Source organism: Eublepharis macularius, chromosome 12 (assembly GCF_028583425.1).
Source record: "Eublepharis macularius isolate TG4126 chromosome 12, MPM_Emac_v1.0, whole genome shotgun sequence".
Taxonomy (NCBI): domain Eukaryota; kingdom Metazoa; phylum Chordata; class Lepidosauria; order Squamata; family Eublepharidae; genus Eublepharis; species Eublepharis macularius.
Window position 1 is genome coordinate 31,503,898 of NC_072801.1, and position 27,449 is coordinate 31,531,346.

At 43.3% G+C, this 27,449-nt stretch overlaps 1 protein-coding gene across 2 annotated transcripts in view; it reads right to left on the reverse strand.

Annotated features, from left to right (window-relative positions):
- Positions 1 to 27,449, reverse strand: part of MRC2 (mannose receptor C type 2) — a 100,151-nt gene that overhangs the window by 40,980 nt on the left and 31,722 nt on the right. For both annotated transcript variants that reach the window (XM_054994612.1, XM_054994611.1), the window contains exons 3-9: positions 26,615 to 26,788; positions 24,605 to 24,769; positions 23,973 to 24,086; positions 21,115 to 21,258; positions 16,034 to 16,225; positions 11,929 to 12,083; positions 10,478 to 10,585 (exon numbers count right to left, since the gene is read on the reverse strand). In XM_054994612.1, coding sequence (XP_054850587.1) covers positions 10,478 to 10,585; positions 11,929 to 12,083; positions 16,034 to 16,225; positions 21,115 to 21,258; positions 23,973 to 24,086; positions 24,605 to 24,769; positions 26,615 to 26,788 — 1,052 coding nt within the window. The remainder of the gene's footprint in view (positions 1 to 10,477; positions 10,586 to 11,928; positions 12,084 to 16,033; positions 16,226 to 21,114; positions 21,259 to 23,972; positions 24,087 to 24,604; positions 24,770 to 26,614; positions 26,789 to 27,449) is intronic.

Sequence of the window (27,449 nt, forward strand, 5' to 3'; positions counted from 1 at the left end):
TACCTTTTTCTTGTTGACTTGGCCACCACAAATTTGGCCTAGCACATGTAATCCTTATCCCTCTGCCACATGACCACTTGCTCCTGTGGTAGCCACAGTATTTTAATCAGCTCACAATAACCCACTGCTGGGCTAAAGCATTGCCAACAGCTGCTGCCAGCTATATGGTGAGCTGAGCAACATCAGAAAACCCTTTGCAAGGGCAGCATTTTGAGAGGCTGTGACAGGATGTCATTGGTCCAGGTTGAGGTGCTCACCTGTCTGGGGGTAATCACATGATGGGGGAGGGCACAGATGACAAAAGTTGACTGACAGATGACTGACAAAAAAAACCCAACTACTAATCACACTATAAGGGAAGGTGAAATACCTTTTATATTTTTTCGTATGGATTGTGACAGCTTCTAAAATCATAGAAGAAATCTTACATGCACGTGCTTCAGAGTAAGTTCCACTCAGTTCAGATGTGCCTCCAAGTAACATGCAGTAGGTTAAGGATGCAAAGCTAGCCCCAGCCATAAAACAAATCCCATTCCATGCAAGCCCAAGATCATTTGCAGGGAATAGAAAGACCAGCAGCTGAGTCAACAGGCCTGGTGAGCTGCTTTAAGCCTTTACTGCCCTCCCACACCTCCCTGCAACTTTCAGGAAGGAAAAGGACCTGAGAAGAGAGAACTAGAGTGGCCCGTCAGCTACAGCCATTATTTTAATTACATGCTTGTGATGTTCTCCCCTTGGCAAGGCCCTTGTTCCACTATGACATTCCCCACAAGGGAGGATCCACAAGGCCTCAAACAATTTAAGGGAAGGGGCTGCTGCACCACCTGACTTTTCCACCTTCCCATATGCTCCACTCTCACAGACTGCCTGAGTAGCAATACTCCCCCTTCCCTGGCCCACTGCAGGACCTTCCGATCCCCTCCCAGGATTGGCCCCTCCTCTCCTTCCAACCAGGAAGTGCTCTGGAGCCCTTCCTCAGCCAAGGCTCCCTTCTGGTTGCCCCATCTGGTTGCCAACTGGATGCCTTAACCCAAAGTCTGTGGCCTGGCTCCACCTTGTTTCGGGCATGTCATGGCTGGGCTGCACACAGCTTGCCTCAGAGCCAGACTAGATGTGACAGCATCCTCATGGTTGCCATGGGGATGTCACCACTATTTTAAAGTGATTTAAAAATGCCATCAGGGCCCAGTCCTGATCAGGCCCACCGCGCAGTGGGCTGAGGCGCTCTTATCCCCCCCGACCATGCCTTTTCAAGTGCCCAAAGGCACCCCTTGACCCCATGGCTGTTTTGGTGCTTGAAAAGGCACAGGGGCAGAAACAAGAACACTGCAATGCCGGCCTTGTGGTATTTTTAACTCACCTTAAAATGGCATCAGTGTCCCCTTGGCAGCCACAAGGATGCCATCACATCTAATCTGGTTCTCAACTGAGTTGCACTTGCAAGTCCAGGGCAGTCCCATTGCCAGACAATCCTGTTCTTGATTTGAACTGTAAGAGGCTTGGGGGTCAATTGTGGCTGACAGTCAGGGAAAACAGATGCATTGCTGGAAGGAAGAGTGTTAAATTGGCACAGCCTTGATAACACTGTTTGTGTTTGAACTACACTGTGTAATCCACCTTGAGTCTCAGTGAGAAAGAAAGATTATAAATAACATTTTAAAAAATCAAATTTTTTAAAAAAATGTTGACGAAAAGGACAGTGGTGATCCTAACTAGAGGCCATTTGAACTTTAAGAGAAAACAGACTATATTCAAATTGAATGGGACTGGGGTGGGTGTCAGGGGCACCTAGATGGATTCTCTCCAGTTAAAGCTTCAAGGTTTTCTTTTCTTGTAAAAGAAATTAAATAACTGGGGATTGAGTATAACTTGTGTGTCAAGGCTGGCATTCACACCACACCACTTCCTAGACAGCCTCATGTTTGTGAGCCAGAAGTGGACCCGTTTCCTTTCCTTGTCTTTTTAAGACTGCCTAACAGATCTAACCTAATTCTGGTTTAGTTTTCAAAGACTCAACAACAACAACAACAACAAAAAACATAGCAGCTCCAAGATTTAGAAAAAGGAAAAACGCCTCAGGGCAGCTTTAAAGACATCCCCCATCCAAGCAGCCAATGGCCAGTCCTTGATCAGAGGGTCTTTCAAGATAGAAGGCACAGTCTCTTCCTTGTGCACAAAAGTTCACACCCCACCACAGCTGCTTTCATAACTTGGGCTTTGTTGATGTTGGAGCCTCTTCGAAGCCGGACACACAATAAGGGCTGTTCCCTGCCAAGGCAGCAAAAATTGGTCATCTGGACGGGAAATCTATTCAGATGTCCTGAACACTTCTTTTGAAGGCAGCCACAGGGTCCACTGCTATCCAAGAGCCTTGGCAAAGACATGGTGAGCCGGCTCCTCCAGAAGAGAGCTGGGAGTGTGTGTGTGGGGGTGGGGTGGGGGTGGATAAATGAGAAGGAATCAGGAAGCTCTGCCTCTTTTCTCTACTGCCAAACACCAAAGAACCATTCAATTGCAGTGGAGCCAGAGGCTGATCTACTCTGAATCTGTCTCAAGGCAGCCATCCACTACCCTCCCCCACCTGAATCGGCCCCTGCAAAGTTGCCAACCCGCTCAAACTTCTGTAGACAGCAGCAAAGAAGCGCCCCCCCCCCCATGCAAACCCTTCCTGCCTCTTTTCCCAATGGCTGGCTGAACCGTTTCCTAACTTAGAAACCCGAGGACTGGGGGTGAGACTGAACTCTTTCTTGTTTCTGCCACCTCCTGTGGAGAAGACTGATCCTCTTTCCTGCATTCCTTTCTCCCTCCCACAATTTTACACAGTGCAGGGGAGGGGGCAGGTTTGCCAGCAGTCTCCTGGGGGTTAAAACTAGTTGCCAGTGAGGGGCCAAAAGGGCTCCCTGCAGATTCACAGGCTGCCAAAGGAAGAGATTCCAGAGGCGGCTCAGCCTGCTGGATAATTATTATGCTTATGTGAATAGCTTGGCTGTAGACTTTACAGTGAAAATTATGTTTTGCGGGAGCCGGCCTCTGTGCTCTGCCGCTAAAATAACAGGCCCACAGCCAACTCCTATGAGTTGCAGAGGAAACCAGCTTGGTGGGTGTATAAGAAGACTGAATGTAGGAGAGGGAGATTCTTTAACTGATGCTGGAAAAGAGAAGAGAGGGAGATCTTGGAAGCCAGCCCTTATCCAGTCTTGCAGGGTTGCCTGCAAGGAATGCCTCCACTTAACTGCTCAAGCAGATGGGCTTGCACCATGCCAAATATACCCCCTTGGCTGCTGTATAACAAGAGACATGGGCTGCTGGCACTCTTGCTGGGCTCAGTAGGACAGAAATGGTGTGGGCAAATGGCCAAGGATATCTGGTACAAATGCAGAAGAGGTCCAACATGTCACTATCAAGAGATGATGAGGAAGGGAAAGGGGGAGAGGGAGAAAGAACTGCCTAGAGAGTCTTATGAGACACTTCTGTCCAAAACCCTACCTGCTCTAAGTTTGCGAAAGGGGGCTTTGGCCAAGCCAGTCCCTCTCAAACTCATTTCCCTAAACTGGACGTAACACTGACAGACTCAACTTAGAGTGCAATTCTAAGAAACTTCTGTTCCATGCACAAAGTATTAAATATGGGGAAACAGAAGGGACTCCTGTTCTTCTTTCTTCCTTCACAATGGGGCAGGGTTGGGGGAGGGGCACAGAACAGTCTGACTCCCCAGCCCTTCTTGAATGCCACGAGTCAATTCCAGCCCAGGAGGGCAGGCAGAGACTAGCAGCTCCTGAAAATGGGCAGAACAATTGGCATGTGTCCTACAGAAAAGCCATCAAAGACACTCTTGCGGCAACTTTCCCCTTTGGCTCTTCTGGGTGGGAAATAGTCATTCTGTATGGGGATTACAGAGTGCTGCATGAGCAGCTGCCTAGGCCCCCTCCCCTCGGCCCACCCCCATTTACTTGGGGGAAGAGAAGTGAGGCTGGAAGAGCTGGAAAGTTGGGCTCACTTCTTCTTATGCTGCTTGTAAGAGCCTCTCTTTCCTTCTTGAGAGAGGAGTGTGTATGTATGCACCCATGTGCACTGCCACCCATCCAGATAAACCACTCAGAAACCCCGCCTCACTCTTTTTTTTTTTTGAAAAATTTTTTATTGGGTTAGAATCCATTATTTTTTACATTACATTCAATTTTCCCCAAATTTTTCACTTCTAACCCCCTCCCTTTCCCCCCCCTTTTGTTGACTTCCAACAGCTTTCCCACCCTTTGTCCCTTTTCCCTTGCTTCTGTTAAATTCCTCTATCTAAAACAAATATACATTCTCTATTATACTAAGCAGTACATCCTTAACTACTTTTCTTGTTATATACCCAAACTGTAAATCTTTGTTTCCGTCTTGGATAAACAATTTATCCCATTTCCAATTTTAAATATTTCTATATATCATAAACCTATATATCATAAACCATAAAAATCTTACATTTAAATCAAACAATTTGACTTATTCTCTATATATTACTCATTGTATCTTTTTATGGTAATTCTATATAACTCATCACATAGTCAATCAATTTAACTCTTCTGTGCATTCAGTTTGGTGCATTATACAAATCTTATCAAAGAAAGAAAATATCGTTGGTTACTCAATACTTATATTTAAACCTTATCATTAATTATTTTCCGTCAATATTCTGTCTATTAACCTATATATATCTATATATATATCAATCTGTTAATCTAACTGCTTATAAATTCACATTTATCTCTTCCCCCCCCCGGTAAAGTCACCCCCCCTCTACATTCTATTATACTTCAGTAGTTCTCAAACTGCCACAGTTTCCCTCCAACCTCCCATTTCTTCTCCAGATATTGTTTCAGCTTCTCCCAATCTGTGTTAAACTGCCCTGAGTCCAGATTTCTCAGTTTTCTTGTCATCTTGTCCATTTCTGCCATGTACAGCAATTTGTAAATCCAATCTTCAATAGTTGGCACTTCTTGTACTTTCCATTTTTGCGCATACAAAAGTCTGGCTGCTGCTGTCATATAAAATATCAACGTCCTATGATGGGCTGGAATTCCCTCCATTCCCAAGTTTAGTAGCAGGAGTTCTGGGTTCTTATTTATTTGAAATTGTAAAATTTCACTCATTTCTCTTATTATTTCCCCCCAGTACTGCCTAGCTACCTCACACGACCACCACATGTGATAGAGGGAGCCCTCATGCTTCCTACATTTCCAGCATTTATTAGAAGTGTTCAAGTTCCCTAGCGCAATCTTCTTTGGTGTCATGTACCAACGATAGATCATTTTGTAAATATTCTCTTTAATATTTGTACATGTCGTTGTCTTCATTGTAGTCTTCCACAAGTATTCCCATGCCTCCATTGTTATCTCTTTATTAAAATTTATAGCCCATTTCACCATTTGTGTTTTAACTGTCTCATCCTCAGTATACCATTTCAACAGTACTTGGTATACCTTGGATATTCTTTTCTTGTCCTCTTTAAAAAGGGTCTGCTCTAGTTCCGAATTCTCTATTCGTATACCTCCCTTTACAGAGTCCGAGTTATACAAATCTCTGATCTGTCTATACTGGAACCAATCGTAGTTCGGTGATAGTTCCTCTTGCGTCTTTATTCTAAGTTTAGATGCTTCTATTTTAGTTATTTCTTTGTATGTCAGACATTGTCGTTCATTGTCAACAGCTCTCGGGTCTATCACCTCATATGGAACCACCCACCAAGGAGTTCCTTCTTGTAGGTAAATTCTGTACTTCTTCCAGATTATGTATAGACTTCTCCGTACAAAATGGTGCAGGAACATCGAGTTGACCTTTACTTTGTCATGCCATAGGTATGCATGCCATCCAAATATTTTTTTATATCCCTCTAGGGCTAATAGTTTCTTGTTCTTTAATATCATCCACTCTTTCAGCCAAACTAGGCAGATTGCATCGTGATAAAGTCTCAGATTGGGCAGTTGCATTCCGCCTCTTTCTTTTGCATCTTGTAAAACTTTCATTTTCACTCGAGGCTTCTTGCCTGCCCATACAAAATCTGATATTTTCCTCTGCCATTTTTCAAATTGTTTAGAGTCTCTGATGATTGGTATTGTCTGTAGCAAAAACATCACTCTTGGTAACACATTCATCTTAACCGCTGCAATCCTACCCAACCATGACAGATTGAGCCTATTCCATTTAATCAAGTCTCTCTCAGTCTGAATCCACAATTTTTCGTAATTATTCTTGAACAAATCTATATTCTTTGCAGTCAGTTCAATTCCCAAATATTTCACCTTACTTGTTACTTCACAATCCGTTGTTTCCATTAACAATTGTTGTTTCTGCTTAGTCATGTTTTTGCATAGTATCTTTGACTTCTTTTTGTTAATGAAGAAACCTGCCAAATCTCCAAACTCCTTGATCTTATCTATCACTTTTGGCATGTTCTCCAGTGGGTCCTCTACAATTAACATTATGTCATCCGCAAATGCTCTGACCTTGTATGAATAGTCCTTTATTTTTATTCCTCGAATTTCCTCGTCTTGTCGTATTTGTATCATCAGAATCTCCAATACTAAAATGAACAACAGTGGAGACAACGGGCAACCTTGTCTTGTTCCCTTGCTTATAGTCAATTTCTTGGTCAATTCATCATTTACCACAATTGCTGCAGTCTGGTCTCTATAAATTTCCTTAATTGCTCTGATGAATCTTTCTCCTAATTGTAGCTTTTCCATAGTGGCAAACATAAAGTCCCAGTTTAAGTTGTCAAATGCCTTTTCAGCGTCAACAAAGAAGAAACCAACCTCTTTATCACAACGCTTATCATAATATTCAATAGCATCAATCACTGTCCTTAAATTGTCTCTTATTTGTCTGTCTGGCAGAAAGCCTGCTTGCTCCTCCTCTATAACTTCCGAAAGCCACCCCTTCAGTCTCTCCGCCAGTATCTTCGCAAAGATTTTATAGTCATTGTTGAGTAACGATATAGGTCTGTAATTTTTCACACTAGTCAAGTCTTGGCCCTCTTTTGGGATCAATGATATGTTCGCTTCAGACCAAGTGTCTGGAATCCTTTGATCCCTTAAAACTCCATTGATCACCTCCTTTAGGAATGGTGCCAGCTCATTGGCCATAGTCTTATAAAATTTAGCTGTAAGTCCGTCTGGCCCTGGCGCCTTTCCTAGATTTGCAGATTGTATTGCCTTACTTATTTCCTCATCCGTTACTTCACTATTCAGTTTATTTCTCCAAGCGTCCGAGATTTCTGGAAGTGTCATTTTCTCCAAATATGACGCTATTGAGTCTTTATTTACTTCTTTCTTATTATACAGTTTAGCGTAGAATTTATAAAAGGCTCTACTAATGGTATTCTGTTCCAAATACGTTTTGTCATCTTCACAAATTTTATTTATTGTTTTCTTTTCCCTTCTTTTCTTCAGTTGCCATGCCAGGTACTTCCCAGGTTTATTTGCACCCTCAAACACTTTCTGATTCAGCCTTTTGAGATTCCACTCCAATTCTTTATTACTCATTGCTGTTAGCTGTTCTTGCAATATTTTAATTTCCTGGTATAATTTCTTTTTCCCTGGTCTCTTTTTTAACTGTATTTCCTTAATTTTTATTTTCTCCTCAATCTCGTGTCTCTTCTCCTCTTTCTTCTTTCTTGCTCTACCATTTAAGTCCATTAGTATGCCCCTTATAACCGCCTTATAAGCATCCCAAACTTTATCAGTTGGTACTTCTTTGTTCACGTTATATTGAATGAAAAACTTTGTCTCTCTTCTCAATATTTCCATATTCTCTTTTTCCTGTAACAAATCCTCATTTATTCTCCATGCTTTCCTTTTCCTCCTTTTCCCCAGTTTCCACATAATTGGGTTGTGATCTGAGCCTACCATCGGCATTATTTCTACATCTTTCGTCCATAACGCCAAATCTTTTGAGGCCCAGATCATGTCAATTCTTGATAACGTGGAATGCCTTGCAGAATAAAAAGTAAACTGCCTACTTTTAGGATGTTCTCTCCTCCATACATCTTCAAGAGTCTCTTGTTGAATCAACTCAAAAAAGAGCTTTGGTAATAGTCCTCTTTTCTTTTGTGTCATAGTAGTCTTTTTATCCAGTTCCAAGTCTGTCACTCCATTGAAGTCTCCAGCAAGAATTATTTGGTCATATGAAAGATCATCTAAATGCTTCCTCAAATCCTCAAAGAAGCTTTCTTTTGCACCGTTAGGTGCATAGATTCCGACTACCAACACTCTCTTTAAATTCCAAGTACATTCCACTGCTACAAATCTGGCTTCCACGTCTTTCATTATAAATTTTGGTTGTAGCTCCTCTTTTACATACAACACCACTCCTCTTTTTTTTTTTACTTGAGGCCGCTACAAAGTCTTTGCCCAATTTTCCCAGTTTTAGATATTTTACATCCTGTTTTCGAATATGAGTCTCTTGCAAACAAACGATATCACATTTTTGTTTTAATAGCCAGTGAAAAATATTTTTTCTCTTATTCGGTGAATTTAGTCCATTTACATTCCAAGATAATACTTTACACTCCATATTCATAATCTTGTTGGTAAGTCTTTTTCATTGTCCCTTATAAATCGCTCCATCTCCCGCTCAGATCTGATACGCTTTTTAGCGCCTCCAAATTCGAAGGACAAACCCTCTGGAAGCTCCCATCTGTACCTAATTTTCATGTCCTTCAGCATCTGGATTAGCCCTTTATATTTTTTCCGATCTAGTAACACTGATCTGGGTAGTTCCTTCATTATGATAATTGTCTTGCCATCGATCTCCAATGGATCTTGAAACTGTTTAGTCACAATCTTCTCTTTCATGTTTCTTGTTGTAAATTGTACAATCACGTCTCTTGGTAGTTTCCTCTGGGTTGCAATTCTCGAATTCACACGATATGCCACATCTAGGATAGCCACAACATCCTCCTCCTCCTTCCCCAGGTATTCAGCTAACACCTCCGTCATCTGTTCTTGCGCTGTCTTTCCTTCCACTTCCGGCAGGCCGCGAAATCTGAGCTGCTTCTCCATATGTCTGCTTTCCGCAACCGCCATCCTTCCCCTCATCAGCCTCATCTCTGTTTGTTGCGTATCTGCTAGGTTCTCCATCGCTCCTTCTACTGTTTTAACTCTCTGCTGCGTCCCTTGTAATTCACTTTGTATTGTTTCCATACCTTTCTTCACTTCTGACAGCTCCGATTTTACTTCTGACAGCTCCGATTTTACCGTCTGTTTAACCTCTTTAATCAGCTCCAATTTCATGTCTTTAAATTCTTTAATCACCTCCAAAAGTTTTTTATCCAGGTTTTCTATTGCCGATTGCCACTCTTTCTTCGACATCGTGGGGCTTGCTTTAGCTCGCTCCCACGAGTCCGCCCTCTTCCTTAACTCCGTGGCGTTGAATTTAGTACCTTTTTTATTTCAAATGTCCCGGTCTTCTTGCATAAATTAATTTTAAAGGGTCCAAAATGTCGGGCGTCTTTTCTCTATGGTCTCTCTATGATTTTGTAATCCAATATGGCCTACTTCCTTTTCCGCTGAGGCCGCGGCCCTTCCCCTCTCAAAGATGGCGATTCCCTTCTTCCTGCCCTCCAGCCAGGGCTGCTTCTCTCCAGCCGCTCTATTGTTGTTACGCACTTCCTGTCTCCCGTCTTCCCACAGCAGATCTCGCGATGGTGTCTTTTTCTCACAGCTCCAAAGCCACAGGTATTCAAAACAATAGTCCGATTTCTTTAATAACTTCTTTAAACTTAGTCTCTTTTCTAATACAACTCCTGCCGAAGCTTCCCCTCCTTTTCACTAGTCTGTTGCAGTTTAAAAGTCTACTTTTTTTCCTCTCTGTTTTTATCAATCTGTCCCGTATCGGAAGATAGTGATCTTTACCTTCCCTTCACTTTTCTCGGGTTGTAATCGCTGTTTCGATTTCAAATTCTCCTTTCCACTTCTTCCCCCAATCGAAGCTTGGGTATGTAGGTCTTATGCCAGCCGAAGTGGCCCCAAAACTGCCGCAGAGATTGTAGCCGACCCGTCTCAGGGTGGGACCTCAAGGATCGGGAGGGGACCCGTTGTGTAGAGCCCCCCCTCGTCCGAGATCAACGCGCCCTAGGGTCTCGAGCGTTCTTTGCCTGCTCTCCGCCTGAGAGCAGTCGGCCGCGGGCTATTTTCACCCCGCCGGCCGCTTAAAACGGCAGTCCGGTCAGCTCCGCAAATGGAGCTGCGTTAGACCTCCATAAATCCCAAACCGGAAGTCGGCCAGAAACCCCGCCTCACTCTTGTTAGACAGGCAGACCACTGGGGACAGAGGTGCCTTCAGCTTATCCTTCCAGCTCTAGGAGGGAGGGCCTCACCCACTCAGAGAGGGGAGAACAGGATGCTGAAACACAAGCACCGATGCTGAGAACAGCCCCCAGCCCCTGTTGTCTTTGGCCCTGTGCCTTTGTATGTGCAGGCATGGGGGTCTATACCTTTCTGCAGCCATGGTCCTCCTCTTCTTTGCCAGGATTCACCAGACCCCTCTTTTTACAGACAGAAGGCAATGTTTGATTACAAGGGCTGTCATTCCATCTCCCTTCCTAGACAGACACAGAGAGATTTCCAAATCAAACAACAGCTTTTTCACAGTAGGTGCTGACTTCAAGAGATGCCACAAATGAGATACCGTGCACACCTTCCCTCCTGCTGCACTGACAGTATGACGTGTCAATTCGGAGAAACCTGGTGCTGGGTCCTGTCACATCAAATATCCAGTCCTTTGTAGCCGACTAGCTCCAGCCCAAATGCTATTCACCCCCCTTTGCCTTTAACCCATCTCTAGGCCTTTTGTCCTGTCCTGTCCAAAGCTCTGTTTCTAATGAAGCGTTTCCCTCTTCTTCTTAAGACTAGGGATGTGAAGGTCAAGAGAAAAAATTGGAAATTGGGGGGGGGGGGGGTGTCCTGAGGACTTCTTTTCAATTGAAAAATTGGGAAATTTCAGTAAGCACTGAAAAATTCCTTTTGGAATGCATGAAATGATTCTTAATGAAAGTTTTTCATGCTCAAAAGGTATAGCATGAAAAAGCCCGGAATTTTTCTAGTGCAGAATTCAATATGCCAGAACACGCATGACCTCAAACCCCTTCACAAAGGCTTTTTTTCTCCCCATGTGCTTTGCAATGCGCAGCACTTGAATCCTCCCAGATCTCAGTCACCTGTTGCTGCCGTGGAGGCAGCATGAAGCATGAAGACGGCTGCTGAGCAGGCCACAGCAGAGGAGGAGCACATGACTCACTCGTACATATATGTACTGCCTTATTCCTGCTCAGCCGCAGTCTAGCATACCAACTAGCCAGACAGTAAGGGCAGCCGGCTGTGCAGGCATGGGCCCCCTCTGACTGGCAGCAATGCAGGAATGGGACATGGGAGGAGGGAGGCGCTCTGCAGAGTCTACTCGCCTGCCTGCCAGCCAGCCCATCTCACTCAGCTGCATGGACAGGACTGGCTGGCATGGAGGGCATCGCACAGGGTTCCCTTTCCCTCCGCCTGTTACTTCAGTAACCACATGCCAGGGCAGGATGGCTACATGGTGGTTGGAGGGGCGGGCAGCATTCGGGAAGAAGTGTAATTTCTAAGGTTTTTTCCCATTGCAAAGAGGAAGGAGCTGCCAATAATTACATGGCCTGCTCCACAGTAGGTTCTTGAAGAGTTCTGAAGCCATGTCTGCTCATTCCCAGCTTTAATAATTCACCATGGGGCGTATATTAATATTCAACAAAAGCTTTAGCTGATTACTTACACCCTTTAATTAACACTTTCTTTACTAAATATGACACTATAGAGAGAAAGCAGAGCACGCTCACAAGTGAGCACTCAGTCCTGTCCTGTGTGCTCATAAGTATTTCCCCTGCCAATGTTGGGTCCCCTCCTGCTCTACACATACCGGTCCCCAAATTGTCACACAATCCTCCAGGTTGTCCCTGAAATTATTGGGCTCAAAGGGGTGCCAGAAGGTGAACTCCACTGGCGTGCCATCAGACCACTCAAAATTCATCTGCAGACGGATATCGTTCAGGCCAATCCAGAGTTCTTCGACATCTGTTAAAGCAAAGTAAAACTGCTGGTTAGTAACTCTGTCCCTTACTAAGCATCTCCTCACAAACTCTGGAAAATCAACTCCAAACAGAACTCTCAATTTCTAGTTCCAGAGGAGTTAGCTGTGTTAGTCTGTAGTAGCAAAATCGAAAGAGTCCAGTAGCACCTTTAAGACTAACCAACTTTACTGTAGCATAAGCTTTCGAGAATCACAGTTCTCTTCGTCAGATGCATCACTGACAAAGAGAACTGTGATTCTTGAAAGCTTATGCTACAGTAAAGTTGGTTAGTCTCAAAGGTGCTACTGGACTCTTTTCAATTTCTCGTGGAATGCTATGCAAGATTTTAGTGTGGAGAGAAGGAAAATGATGAATTCTTTATGAGTCTTAAGTATGTTCAACTTCTCCTAATTATTTAAGACTATAACAAACTGACCAGTTAGTAACACATATTGTATAGCATTCCTTCTGTAGAACTGGAACGTCAGCTCAACTCACTGGATCACCAGTGGAGGTAAAAGTATCGCCACATCACCTCTAATAGGCATCCAAACATGACCTTGTAATATATGTGAATCTTGTAGGGGTACATCTTCATAGGTAGACATTTTTTACATCTCCCTCCCTCCAAAGAGCTTGGATTAGTATATAGCATTCTATTTTTATTGCATTGTTTTCTAACTTAGCATTCTAGTTTTATTGCATTGCTTGTACTATTATGATTTCTATTTCTGTAATCCCCCTTGAGTCTCAACAAAAAAGGTAGACTAGAAATCAAATAAACAAAATTATTTCCAGTATTTTATCCTCACAAACATCCCTGTGAGATAGGTTAAGATGAGGCGTCATAACTGGCTTAAGATCATCCACTGAGCTTTAAGACAGTTCAGGAATTTGAGCACTCCCACCACTATGACATACTGGATCTCAGTTGCTTAAAATATTTGATGCTAACTGTATTCTTTACAATTTAAGAGGTGGAAGGGGTGCAGATTTACCTAATTTACAGCTACATTGTGAAACCTCCTAACTTCATAATATAGTTCTTAATAATATAACTTTGTAATATAGGTCATAATATGCAGAAGATCCTCCAGGCTGTAGATGGCTAGATATCAAGGCATCTATTTATAATTCAGCAGGGAAGTTCGCTCTAGCAGAGGCCATATTTTAAAGATATTTATAACATCTGTAACCTCTTGTTCCCCAACGGGCTGTTCTAGAGCATCTCTGAGTTCAGCAAACCACGTCTTGATTACATCTGAATTTAGACAAAACCGTATGTTTTTTGTTATGTTTGGAAGGAAGATCTGAGAGAGAGAAAATTTTATAGAAGTGAGCGAATACCAGGGAGACACCATTTGGCTTGTGAGGGATTTATTGTAATTTATTCCAAGGGAAGCCATGGTATTTCATAGCGAACAGTATCCACTGTGTTCTTCCAATATAATGGGACTTTTTTAAAGTCAGGGTTTCAGAATCAAATTGTTTTCAATTTATATGAAAGCAATAACAATATTGCTCACATAGCAATATTGCTATGTGAGCAATAACATACCATTTTTCTTGGAGACTATTTTTCTTCTTCTTGGTCTCCAGGACTTGAACGTTACTGAAGAGTTTGTTTCTCTCCCGCACCCTACTTTTTTTGTAACCTGCTCAGAAGATAACTTAATCCACTTGTGTCATTGGGAGGGAGATCTCATCATTTAGACTGCGTTTTAATGTGGTTAGCACATCTTTCTGAATCTTTCTGAAAAGCTCCTGACTGAAAAAGAATAAGCCATCAATCAGGACCTTTCCATCTGGCTTTCAGAGAGCATCTCGAGTGGTCTGCCTGATCCCTGCAGCACAGCCCAGGATATGAGTGCAAAGGAAATAAAACCTTCTCATGAAGGGTCGGGGGTCTTTTCTCTAGAGGGCAAGTTCTCCATATGTCTAAGAAGCTGAATTTCCCTAGATACTTATTTGATTATCTTGCTGCTATCCCATCTAATCTATCTGATTTCTCATCTGAAATGATAAATGTACAATTAAAAATGTCTCCTAGAAGGAGTTCTCCTTTCTTAAATATCACTGAGGAACAAATAAAATCATTTTGACCAGTGAAGGAGGCATGTATGATACCAAACGTAAGTACATGACATACAGAAACTTCTACTTGAACTCTCTCAAGACATCAGTAATCATAATTGCTTATTTCTGGAAAGGTGAATGACCATAACCTTAGAATCAGATGATACCCGTGCCTTGCCACAAATGACTGATTGTATCATTTATTTTTTAGAAAGGCAGTTTCTTATAAGTCCCCCAGACCATGACTGCATGGAGCTTTTTCTTAGAGAACAGTGAAATCAAACTCCTATACTTAAGAGTAATACTAAACAGGTCCACTCATAACCCTACTGAAGTCTACCTAGTTCGGCTTCTTTCCAGGAAAGCGTTCAGCCTGCCGGCATCCAGAGAGAGAATTCTGACATTAACCCAATGAGTGAAAAAGAAATGGACAAGACTCATTTAGATCGGAAAAAAACAGCAATTCCCTGCTGCCTGGAAAAAGATCACCTCCCTAACCCACCCACTTGAATACCAACCTGCAGGCAAGTCTGAAAACCTGCACTGCCAAAACTAAACAAACCCACGTAATTCCAAGCAAACTGAAGCAGAACATGGTGCAAGCTTTTGAGCTCACGAGGACTCTTCATCAGGCTAGCTGTTACAAATGTTTAAAAGACAGAAGGATAAGCAGATTTTTCAGGACAGGGTGTTAAAGTTTGATCTTTCATATCTCCTCTGAGAGGCAAGCAGACAATAAGCTTAACTTTACTCGATGTATTGTCGAAGGCTTTCACGGCCGGAGAACGATGGTTGTTGTGGGTTTTCCGGGCTGTATTGCCGTGGTCTTGGCATTGTAGTTCCTGACGTTTCGCCAGCAGCTGTGGCTGGCATCTTCAGAGGTGTAGCACCAAAAGACACTGAGAGATCTCTGTCTTTTGGTGCTACACCTCTGAAGATGCCAGCCACAGCTGCTGGCGAAACGTCAGGAACTACAATGCCAAGACCACGGCAATACAGCCCGGAAAACCCACAACAACCATCTTAACTTTACTGCTGAGGTGCTGAGCTAAGGCGAGATTGCTGGGAAGCTGCATTCCATCCATGTCCCACATTCTTTGTTCTCTCACTGAACACAGGAACCACCCAAATCCATCCAAAACCCACCTCAAATGCAAAGGAGGAGAACAGCCCACTTGCAGGCTGAGAGCATCAGGATGTACTTTATATTCTCTGTATTAACAATGTTTAATTTAAAATGTTGTACAAGGTAATAAAAGTCAGTAAAAAACAAATCAGGTGGTATTGCCCTGTTTTGATAAACTACACCTCAACCTTCCTCTAGACGAAAAGAGGTAAACCTGGAAAGCCCAAGAAGTCTATACACTCACACTCTTTCAGTCCATAGTAGAAGTATAAAATGCATTATTCAGCATGGTAATCAGTCAGATGAATAGAGCAAATGTGGGGGAAAGTATAAGGAAGTTTCCAGCCCAAACAATTCAGGATTGGTTTAAGATTTCTGGCAGGAGAGCAGGAGGACTGGTCTGTGAAAAAGTAAGGACAATGTTCTGGAGTAGAAGCTGCCCCTCTTCAGAATTACATCTATATTTAATTAATCCCTTATGAGCCATTAAAAACTCAATTGGAAAATTTTATTAGGGCTATCCTTGGATCTTCCTTTGGTTGATCCTCCCATTTACCTGATCTCCCACAGGCCTGTGATGGTACATAAATGCAAAACTGATGGTCAGGAGGGAGAACACAAAGGTGATTGATCTTACTTCCCCCTAGAAATTCTCTCTTAAGAAAAAATTAAATCAATGATTTTCCATACACTGTCCTAGAAACAACAGACACATATGCAGCAGACAGTATTTAACCCAAAACTTTGCCTACCTTGCTTGATTTGCTTAGTCACAAACTCCAGTTCAGAGAGCGTGTGGATGCTCACCAGGTCCCCATCATTTCGTAAACAGATCTTTTTGGCATCCAGCCAAGTCTTCTTTTCACTGATCAGCCTGTAGCAGTTAGACTGGAATGGCTGCCAGCTGGGATCACAGTCAATCTTGTTCTCCGACCAAGAATCTACTAAAATGAGTTAACAGAGCTTTAATTGCAAACTCACACTCAGAAAGCTGAAAGTTGCTATGCCATCATTAACAAAATGAACTTGTGTGCCACACACACTCAGACTGTTTGATCAAGGAGGTAATAAAATCATTTTAACTAAAAGTCTACATTCAGAGCTCTGGCTAGTTAGTTCAGCTCAAAACACAAAACTCTCCCTCTTCCTCCTCCTCACTTCTTTGCCCTTCTGGCAGGGACAGATTGGGAGGAAAAAAATCCCTTGAAACAAGGCCTTGCCCCCACACCTGCCCTAGTCCCACCCTTCAAAATGAAGGAGCAGACAAGAAAACGTCAGCCTGCCAGCCCCAGACCTCACACTGCTTGGCTGGGTGCCTCCATAAACATGTTATGTGCAGTTTATTTGGGCCAGGCACCACTGAGCCCCAGGTAGCATGTGGGGGATGGGGGCTGCTATCCACTGAAGGGTGAATGGATCACGAGAAACAGTTACTGCCATCTCATGAATGCTGCATGTCTCGCCTGGGCCAGGTGCTGCCCTGGGCTAGACCAGCTCGGGAGGGCAGACCATTGCCCCCTCTGGACTTTGCCCCATGGCAATAATGGCCAATGTGCTTCCGCCTCCTGGATTGCCAGTGACTGGCCCCCAATTCCCTTACTTAAGGTGATCCACCTGCCATCTACTAGGGCTTGCACTTTGTGGAATGGGTGCCATCTTTAGAAATTTTTAGGAGGTGCTATAAACCTATGTTATTTGCAAGGGCTTTAAATTGGTTTTAAGCAGACAGCATTTTCTTGAAGAGAGGGGTAAATAGGATTTAACTCTATGTTATTATGGTTTTAATTTTTATACAGTAAGCCACCTTGAGCCACAAGGGATAGGCAGGGTATAAATATTTTCATTAATAAAATTTTGTGGCTTGTCCACTTCCTTCTAACCAACTCCACATGGACCATTCCTATCCCTAATTGTGACATAAGGCTTTTCACTAGGTCACACCTTGGTCTTAACATTTTGCACTGAGCCTTGAGGGATGGCCAACAGAACACTATCTACTCAAGGGAAGGATGAATGTGGCTGTGACACTCCGCAGGAGAGGCAGGCCACTTAAAATGGAGAGTTGTGGATCCTAGTGTATTCCAAATGCTCTGCGGGCATTTAGGATTCCAGATGAATAGTCTGTTGAGACTTCAGTGAAGCCTGAAATATGAAGCTCCTAGAAATTATTGTTATGATTGCCCCTTATCAACCTCTCCCGCCCATGGGGCAGAACATAGCCCTGCGGTTTACCATGTTGGGTGACATGGAGAGGGCTGACATTTAGAGCTACTGCCAGAAAACTTGTACAGAATACAACAGAATGTGCTGCAGAGTTTATTAGAAGATCTACTGGAAGACCTATGAAGCAGTTCTTCTCTGCTACCATTACATCAGCTAGTTCATGGGTATTCCACTTGTTTAGGATATCATGTCATTTGCTGACTCCTAAATTTGAACCTTCATTGTTTCAGGAATAGGTAATCTCCCAAATTCAATCTGATTTGGATAATGATCCTAATGATACATATAATGCATTGTGTGGCCCCTTTATGGACCATTTTGACCCAGTTACTGTGGTATGTTGACAGGATCCTGGAATCTGTAACAGGCCACCACTTGTGCTTTGGACCCTTGCCCATACTGGCTGCTGAAATCATGTCAAGAGGACCATATTAATGAGCCCTTGGTTTCCATTGTAAATCAGTCACTGACTCACATTGCCTTTCCTCAGCCGCCCAAAGAGGCAGTTATCCACCCGCTCCTTTTTAAAAAAAATCCTGATTCCCTACAGTAAAATGATATGGCCAATTATCTCCCTGTCTCTAATATGCCTGTCCTGGGTGAAGTGATTAAGAGAGCAGTAGTAGGCCAATTCCAGATCTTTTTGAATAACTCCTCTGCTCTGGATCCTTTACTTTCTGGTTTAAGGCCAGGCTATGGGACAGAAAAGATGCTGGTGGTTTTAGCTGATGATCTCCATCTGAATGTAGACAAAGGCCAAGCTTCTTTGTTGCTCCTACTGGATTTATCTGCTGCCTCTGATGCACTAGACCATGCCATCCTGTTGAAATGTTTGGAGGCAGAAGTAGGTATCAGGGGACGTACTCTGGATTGGTTTAAATCATTCTTTACAGACTGAACTCAAATGGTTGTCAATAGAGACCAATTATCATCAGTGAGAGATTTGTCCTGTGGGGTTCTACAGTCCTATCCTCCTTACTATTCAGTATCTATTTAAAACTCTTGGAATAAATTAGGTGTAGTTTTGCAACCGGGTGTCATCAATATGCTGACAACACCCAGCTTTATATGTCTCTGTCCAAATATGGTGCTGCAGCAGAGGTCCTGATCCACTGCCCTGTTGCTGTGGTTAAATAGCAAAGAGCAAACAAATTAAAACTGCATCCTGACAAGGTAACACTAGTTGGGGAGCCTGAGGTCTTGAAAGATGTTGTGCTTCCCACTTTCAGTGGCATTCAGCTGACCCTTGCTGACTAGGTTAAGAGCCTAAGGGTTACAGTGGACCCAGAATTACTGCTGGAAAAGCAGTTTAGTTAATGCAACTGCAAAAAAAGCTTTCTTTCAACTTCATCTAGCCCAAAAGATGCCTCCCAACCTTGACTTGGCCAATCTGGCCACATGGATCCATGCTATGGTTACCTTGAGGCTAGACTATTGTAATGCACTCTACATGGGTCTGCCCTCGAAGTCAACTTGGAGACTCCAGTTGGTGCAGAAAGCCACAGTTTGGTTATTATCAGAAACTAGGAGGAGCATACATATATACCCATTCTGCAGCATCAGCTGCTCATCAGTTACTGGGTAATATTAAAGATACTGGATATCACATACGAAGTCTTACATGGCCTTGGACCCTCATATCTATAGGACCACCTCTCCTCCTGTGTTGTGTCATCTGGTCATGGCCTTCTGTGGGTACCAGTACCACCATGTAAATAGGCAAGTTCAACAACTGCCCATATAGATGCATTATTATTGTCATAGATGTTGTTATTTATAGAATGCCTTTCTTACTGAGACTCAAGGTGGATTACACAGTGTAAGACAAATATGATCAACAGCTGCGATATCCAATGAATTATGCAACAGGGTTTGGATATCAGAAGTCTGAAAACAGAGCTAAAACCCAACCATAAGCATGACATGTTAAACAATGCAGAAGTTACATAACAGAATACTATGACCATACTTACAGCAATATAGAGTACACAGTATTATAGTCTATAGTCCTCCCTTTACCAGAGCATATTTTTGAACCATTTCCTTACAGTACAGTCTTTTTACCTGTGTAAAAAAGCCCTCCCAAATAATTCAGTTTTGCATTGTTTGTGGAAACAACAGAGTAGATCTTAAGAGAAGAAGGTGAAAGACAGAATTTTAGAGTATATTTAAAGATTTGTTCAATGAATTATTAACGTTAGGCACACTTTTTTTCAAATATTTGCTTTTATTCTGCACATTGGTAGCACAACATAGGAGGCAAGCTGAATCATTATCAAACAAAGATGTTAGGATGGTTGTTGTGGGTTTTCCGGGCTGTATTGCCGTGGTCTTGGCATTGTAGTTCCTGACGTTTCGCCAGCAGCTCTGTCTGGCATCTTCAGAGGTGTAGCACCAAAAGACAGAGATCTCTCAGTGTCACTGCTGGCGAAACGTCAGGAACTACAATGCCAAGACCACGGCAATACAGCCCGGAAAACCCACAACAACCATCGTTCTCCGGCCATGAAAGCCTTCGACAATACAAAGATGTTAGGCACGCTTGATTTGTAAAATTTTGCAATTATGGGGGTTCTTTGTTGATTATTTGTTGACTATCTGTTGTTAAGATATTGGATTCATTTAACTTTTTTGTATAATTGTTTATTATAATAAAAATGAAAAATGAAAAATATAAATGTATAGTACCTTCTTTTCTAAATTACTTAAACAAACTCCCTTACTATCTCAGCAGAAGATATATTTATAAAGTTCAAGGATAGATGCAAACGAATAAATAGTTGCATAAGTTAATTGCATCAATTAAATGATTATATCAAATACAAAAGTTGGTATAAATAGTTGAACATGTAACCCTCATAATAAATCCACAGTCCCTTTTCATCACTTTGCCTGGGACCAATCTCCCCATCCAATTTTCCAGTCATCAGTCCCATTAGCTGGCTGTGCAGCTCCTCGTAGACCAAGGCCTAGAAGTTTCTCACAGAAACAGCATCTTTTGCAACATTCTGTTTTGAGCACATTCTGTTTGAGCAACATTCTCTTTTAACCCCAATGGTCATTTGAGATTACAGAAAGGGTGCACATGATCATTATTTTTAGCAAGGGTCATTTCGTAGAAAAAGAACTGCAGGAACTCATTAGCACAACTTATTAGCATATGCCACGCCCCTTGCCAGCACTGGAAGTGTGTCATTAGCATAACTGATTTGCATATGCCATACCCCCTGACCTCACCTATCCAGGCTGTTTTGGACCCAATCCTGGCCATTCAGGGCTGAAATTGGGCCCAAAATTGCAAAAAGGGGCTGAAAATGGCTTAAAAGGGGCCCAAAATGGTCAGAATTGGGCAGCTGCTGAGTGGGAGAGTGATCCATCACCTGTCAGAGGCCCGATCTTGGCTGTCTTAGGCCCGATCCTGGCCATTTTGGGCCCAATCCAGGCCAAAATGGGCCCAAAATGGCCAGATGGGCGGGGCCACCTGACGTGACCTCTTTGGAGACCTACCGGAACTGCGTTCCTGCACGTTCCCCCTCAAAATAAGCCCTGATTTTTAGCCTATTATAGAAATGCAAAAAGTTCTGATGCTGCCTCTCTCTACATTACGTACCTCTCAGGTATGTATCAGAGGTAGCGTTCGGTTTTTTCTCACAGATGTAAGGCAATGCAACGCTGCAGTCCCGATTCTGCCATCCCCCTGATGATTCAGTCCGGATCACTCCACAGTTTTCTTCATTGGGGTTATCTGGCTGACCTACAAACAGAAGAAGGTTGGCAGCAGGGTAGATTACCCACACGTACTAGTTGAACAGAAAACCACAGACTGAGAATATATGCCATGTGGGCCAGAGGTAGGTCATGTTTAAAGATTACCTAGTCCCACTTCAGTGGGGCTCTTGATCTACTTTGGGGGATGAAACTGCCCTGGTCATTCTGTTAGGCAACTTTCACCAAGAAGGTAATAGGGTATAGATTCTTTTAGACTTCTCAGCAGCTTTCAGTAACATCCACCATGGTATCCTTCTGGACTGGCAATCTGAGACATAAATCAGAACCACTGAACTCTTGCAGGTTCAATTCTGGCTCCTGAAGGTAGTGAGCATCTATGGGATTCAACATCCTGTCTCCAGTGCTATTTCATACCTCCAGGAAATGGCTGGGGAGGTAATTAGGACTGCACTGTCACCAAACTGCTAATGGCACACAACACTATCTCTCTTTTTCTTCTTGCTCAGGTGAGTTGGATATTCTCAACAGGCGTCTGTAGACTGCCATGTGCTGGATGGGAGCCAACAAACTGAAGCTCAAACTACAGACTATGGAACCATTGGCCTGTGATGTACCAATTAAGGACATCTTTTAGTTGGGGTTCCACTCCATCTAAAGGCTCAGACACATAGTTTAGGAATTCTGTAAGAGGCTATCTTGGAGATGGAATCCAAGAGTCACCCTTGGCACAGGGCCATTAGTACACTTTAGATGGCATGCCAGCTTTGGCTCTTCTGGAAAGCGTAAACTGGCCATAGCTGTCCATGCACTGACACACCTCCAAGAGGGATAATTGTGATGTGCTTTAAGTGAAGCTGCCCATGAAGACACTCTGAAAATTTCAGCTGGGACAGAACATACTACAATACTGACCCACAAAACCATAAGCAACTAGAGATTTGAGAGATCATCAGCTTGCTTTCAAACCTGCCTGATTTAAGATCTCCTGAGATGTCTTGTTCTGGATATCTGGGTGGCTATCAAGTAAAGAAAGCTGCGACCTGGATAGCCCAGGCTAGCCTGCTCTTATCAGATCTCAGAAGCTAAGCAGTATCGGCCCTGGTTAGTACTTGAATGGGAGACCACCAAGGAAGACCAGGGTTGCTATGCAGAGGCAGGCAATAACAAGCCACCTCTGTTTGTCTCTTGCCCTGAAAACTTACGGGGTCATTGTAAGCTGGCTGCGATGGCGGGGTGGGGAGCAAAAAAACAAGGAAAGGACCTTTTCTGCTGTGATAACTTCCTTGCCTTCAAACCTGGCAACACATTTCCTGTTGCTCTCTGTAGGCAATTCTGGTTGTTTTTAAAAATGTTAGTTATCCTTCATGATACGTAAGTAAGTAAGTAAGTAAGTAAGTAAGTAAGTAAGTAAGTAAGTAAGTAAGTAAGTAAGTAAGTAAGTAAGTAAGTAAGTAAGTAAGTAAGTAAATAAATAGAGACAATCTTTGAGATCTGCTGTGAGATACTGAGGCTGTGTTCTCATGAGAAGTGGAAGACAATATGCTTTCCTGATTTTGTTATCATCCTCAGAAAGAACAGGGGGAATTTCTATTGCATTGCCAAAGGACTGGGGCTGCATGTGGGGAATTATGCTCAAATCACTGTTCAATCAGGACAACTGTGGTGTATTTTGGTAGTAAACCATATAGAATTGTAGAGCCTTTTTGCATCCTGAGAAATGATACTACTAACTGCTATGACTATAACGCTTAAAAACCAACTGCACTTTTTTTGCACTCACTGCTGAAACATCTATAACTGGCCTACCATTCTCTTCGCCCTAGTCAAAGCAAGCAAGCATGACGAACAGTAAGGACACCTTTACAGTGCAGTAAGGACTAGGGATGTGTGAATCAGGTTTCCGATTTGGGTAAAACACCCGAATCGGACCCGATTCGCAAACATTTGGGAAACCCCGAGTCTAAGCATCCTGAAGCGATTCGTATCGCTTTGGGAAGCAGGGTTTTAAATGCCCCTTTCCATGCCACTGCATAGGGGGATTCCCCCCCGCGACCTAGATGGAGTTTAAAGGGCCTGCCACAAACCCCGCCAAGCAGTTCTGTGCCAGCAGGGTTTGAACTCCCCCCACACCGCTTATTTCACCCGATGGGAGGGGGAGGAGGGAACCTATTAAATGAAATAGACGGGGGGGGGGTGTTGTTTGTTGGTGTGCTCTGAATCTTTACGGAGCACACCCGAGTCAAACAAGAGATTCCCGAAGCGGCTTGCTGACGGATTTTTTTTTTTTGCACACCCCTAATAAGGACTTTTTGGAAGCCAAGTCCTCTTCTGCAGAATTCAGATGAAACCTACATTTTCCTTTCATGATTAAAGCTTGAGGAGGGGAGCTTGTTCTGCAGCTTTGGAATAAGCATTCACATGATGCTTTGGAAAATCCTATATGGTAGCAGGCAGTATGTCTAAAAAGTGGTGAGAAAGGCCTGGCTGAGGCCAAAACCAGCATTCAGTTTGCTGGCACATGCATCTGCAACCCGCCCTATACAACCTTGTTGCAAGGCTGCTTTTTCAGAGCATATTGGTTTTCACCATAACAGCAGCATATATTTTTAGACTTAATTTTTAAAATTCCTACTTCATTATGGAGACATTGAAAGAACTGGGATCCATCTATGACAATTCACCTTGTTTGCGCTTGTGACAATGCTGGTTGATAATCCTCCACCTCCCTTCCAGACTTACCATTCTCCCAGTTGAGGAACTTCAAGGGCGAGTTGTCTGACCACTGCCAGCCCCCATTGAGGTCCAAATCATTAAGCCCAATCCAGAGGGTGGAACTATAACCTGTTAGCAGTCCTGGCACAGAGAGGAAAAATGACAGAATAGCTGACATCTTATTGCCACAAGGAGCCTCCAGCTACACTTGTCCAAAAAGTAGCACCCCAGCCATCCAGCTGCCATTCACCCACCTCACCAAAGTCTCCTCCAGGACTCTCCTCTGCCTTAGTAGAGCCCGTTTTCCACCTCTCTTCCGATTGATCTACATATGGTGCTACCCAGACCTGCATACCTCTTTTCCTTTTACAATATCAAGAGTTCCTAAATTTCTGTAGCAATACTAAATAAAGAAGAGAATCTCCTCATAGATTTCTCAAGTGATCGGAGGACTGAAACTTGAAATCTTAGCTTTTCAGACACTCTCTTGCACAGACAGGCACATATCTTGGATCAATGTCCCAGCACCAGAGCTCTTCTGGGTCCCCTTACCTAGCTAATTTTCATCTACTGAAAAATGAACACAACAGAGACTGTCAGGCCAAACGGCTCTCGAGGGTCAACGTAGTGCATGCTTTTGATACCCTAAGTTGGCTTACCATTGATATAGGTCTGCTCGTGGATCGCAGTGATACTGAGCAAACTGGCCCCTTGCTGCTCACAGCTCTTCCCAGCCTCCTGCCAAGACAGAGTGGACTGGAAATTGAATTGGTAGCAGCTGCCGGTGAGGTGATCCTTATCCCAGAATGTATCACAGTCATTGCCTAAGAAAGATAGGCATGAAAAGAGAGTTAACACACAACCAATATCCACATTAATTATCAAGCACCTTTGGGCAGTTGACTCCAATAGGTGTTAGAGGGACCTGTTTGTTTTGTGGCACATTTCAGCTGACTGTAAAGATTCCAGCCTTCAGGACAATGTGGGAAATGTTCCCAATGAGGAGAAAAGGACTAACTGTGAAATCCTAAACAGAGTTATTCCAGTCTAAGCCCACTGAAATCACTGTAAGTAATTTCACTGTGAGTAATGCTTAGGAAGAATGAAAGGAGATTTGGAGGCAGAACGAGGATAGGGAAAAGGCTATGTAGATGTGCTAACCTATCCTTAGGCATAGCCACATGAAGCTGCTTTATACAGAGCCAGGCTCTTGTTCCATCAAGGTCAGGATTGTTAACTCAGACTGGCAGTAGCTCTCCAGGGTCTCAGGCACAAGGTCTTCCACATTAACTGTTAACTCATCCTTTAAACTGGAGATGCCAGGGATTGAACCTGGGACCTTCTGCATGCAAAGCAGATGCTCTACCACTGTACCAAGCCCCTCCTCTCCACTTCCTCCAAGGAGCTTAAGGGGGCATACACGCTTCTTCCCTCCTCTACTCTATTCTTGCAAACATCTTTGCATGAGCGGAAGCAACCTTGTAGAAACAAGGCAATAAAAGCAATAAATAATAATAATATTTGACAACAATATAATAATTGGGATCATGAGTACCTCCTGAAAGGGGCAAAAAAAAAAAAAGGATTATAAAAATTCAGCAGGAAAGCCCTTGCTTAATGTCTCGCGGGCATGATGGCTCCATTAAAGCAAAATGGCTGTTTATGGAAGTTATTACTGTAATGAGTGGGCTAGGTAATATATAGTGTAATCCGTAAGCAGGGAAGGGGCTGTGGAGTAAAAGAAGATAAATTAGTGCCCAAGCATGTTGGCAAAGGGTGAACACTCGATGTTCTCTGGCCCATTCTATCTTTCATATCAGATTGTACATTAAGGTATATATTGCGCTGAGACCTGCATATAAGTGAAGGATGGTGTTACAGATTTTTAAAAGATGGTGTCAACTGAGTTTCGCACCCACCTTGAACTGCACACCTTGCTTTCATTACTACACAGAAGAGAGGCCAGAGTATATTGATATGGTGGAAGTTGACCTAAACTGAGTTGACCTGTCAGATGGTAAAGATGCTCTGACCTCTTGGCTATCACTACTCAGGAACTTATCTTCCCACATAGTCAGAGCTGCAACTTTTATTGTACTTGCAAGCCACACCATCCCTACCTTAATTACATATTAAGTTAACAACTATCTGTGAGTCTCTTGCCCCCAATCATGGGCTGAACAGCTGAGATGTTCTGCATGTTCATCAGTATTCCACCTGCTGAGAGTGAAGGGTCAGCCACGGAACACTTGAAAAGAGTACAGCTGCTTTGAGGAACAATGGTCAAGTTGGTTTGGAGAAAATGAAATGGCAAAAAGGGAGAGGGTGGGCGGGAAGGAAGGGCTGAAGTGACAGTGGAGTTAACGTTTAGTGGCCGGTGGCTGAAGAGCAAAGGAGTCTGCAATCTGGGAGGGAATAACAAGGCGGCTTGGAAAACAACCTATGCAGAGTCTATGGACAATGGTAGTTATATGGGTCAGGATAAATCAGCAGGCCACACCTCTGAAGGCCAGGACGACAGAAGAAAGACAGAGATAAACTCCCATAGGATGCAGTAACGGAGGACTATGTCCAACTGAATTCAGTTGACACAGGCCCTCTTTCACTGCCATGGGTAGGCTAATGCTAATGCAGGATCAGGATTCCACCCCACTCAGAATGAAACTTACTCTTAATGGGGCAGAAGCCCCACCTCTCATCCTTGCCGTAATCCTGTGTAGTAGCACACCAGAGGTGACCATCTTCACGACCCATACTGGTGCAGTCATAGAACCAAAGATTATCATACTTGAAGGGGATGGTGCAGGGCTTCCCGTGTGAGTTGCCTTGGATGGTATAAATTTCTGCAAAGAGAGAAGGTATGACTCACGCTTGCCCTCCTCCGCTAGGAAAAGAGAATGTTTATCATTTGACCAAAAAGTTGAGCAATCAACAGTCTGAAGATCTGCGTGCATGAAATCTACTGAGCCATTCCATTAGGCTCTTTGGCTAAAGTTTATAGCACACCCTGACTACAGATTAATCCAACGCACTTTACAACTGGTGGACTGCTTCATTCAGCACATGACACCATTTTTTCCATTTTGCCTCACAGCATGCAATGCGGCTATGTACATTCTGCACTAATAAAATTAAACACCACAATCCTCCACCAAGTTCCAAGCCCAAAGGGGAGTTTTGTGATGTGAATCAATTACCGAAATTAAACAAAAACGCATTTATTTGTTTGTTTTGTAGAAGGACAAAGAGCACAGAATCCATACTCCATGCCCACTGGTAATCCTGCCCATCTTTTACCAGGCATTCCCCACATCCATCATAGTTTTCTTTTTTACAGTAAAAATTACAACTCTAGAATACCATGTTCTGTGCCAATACCCTTTCGGCGCTTGCATGGTGCAGCTGAAGGCCACAGAAAATATGCAGGCCCAGTGACACACCCATTAGAAGCACCATCCAGCTGACCAAAATGAAAACCAGGTTTTGACTGGAAGTGTTATTCAG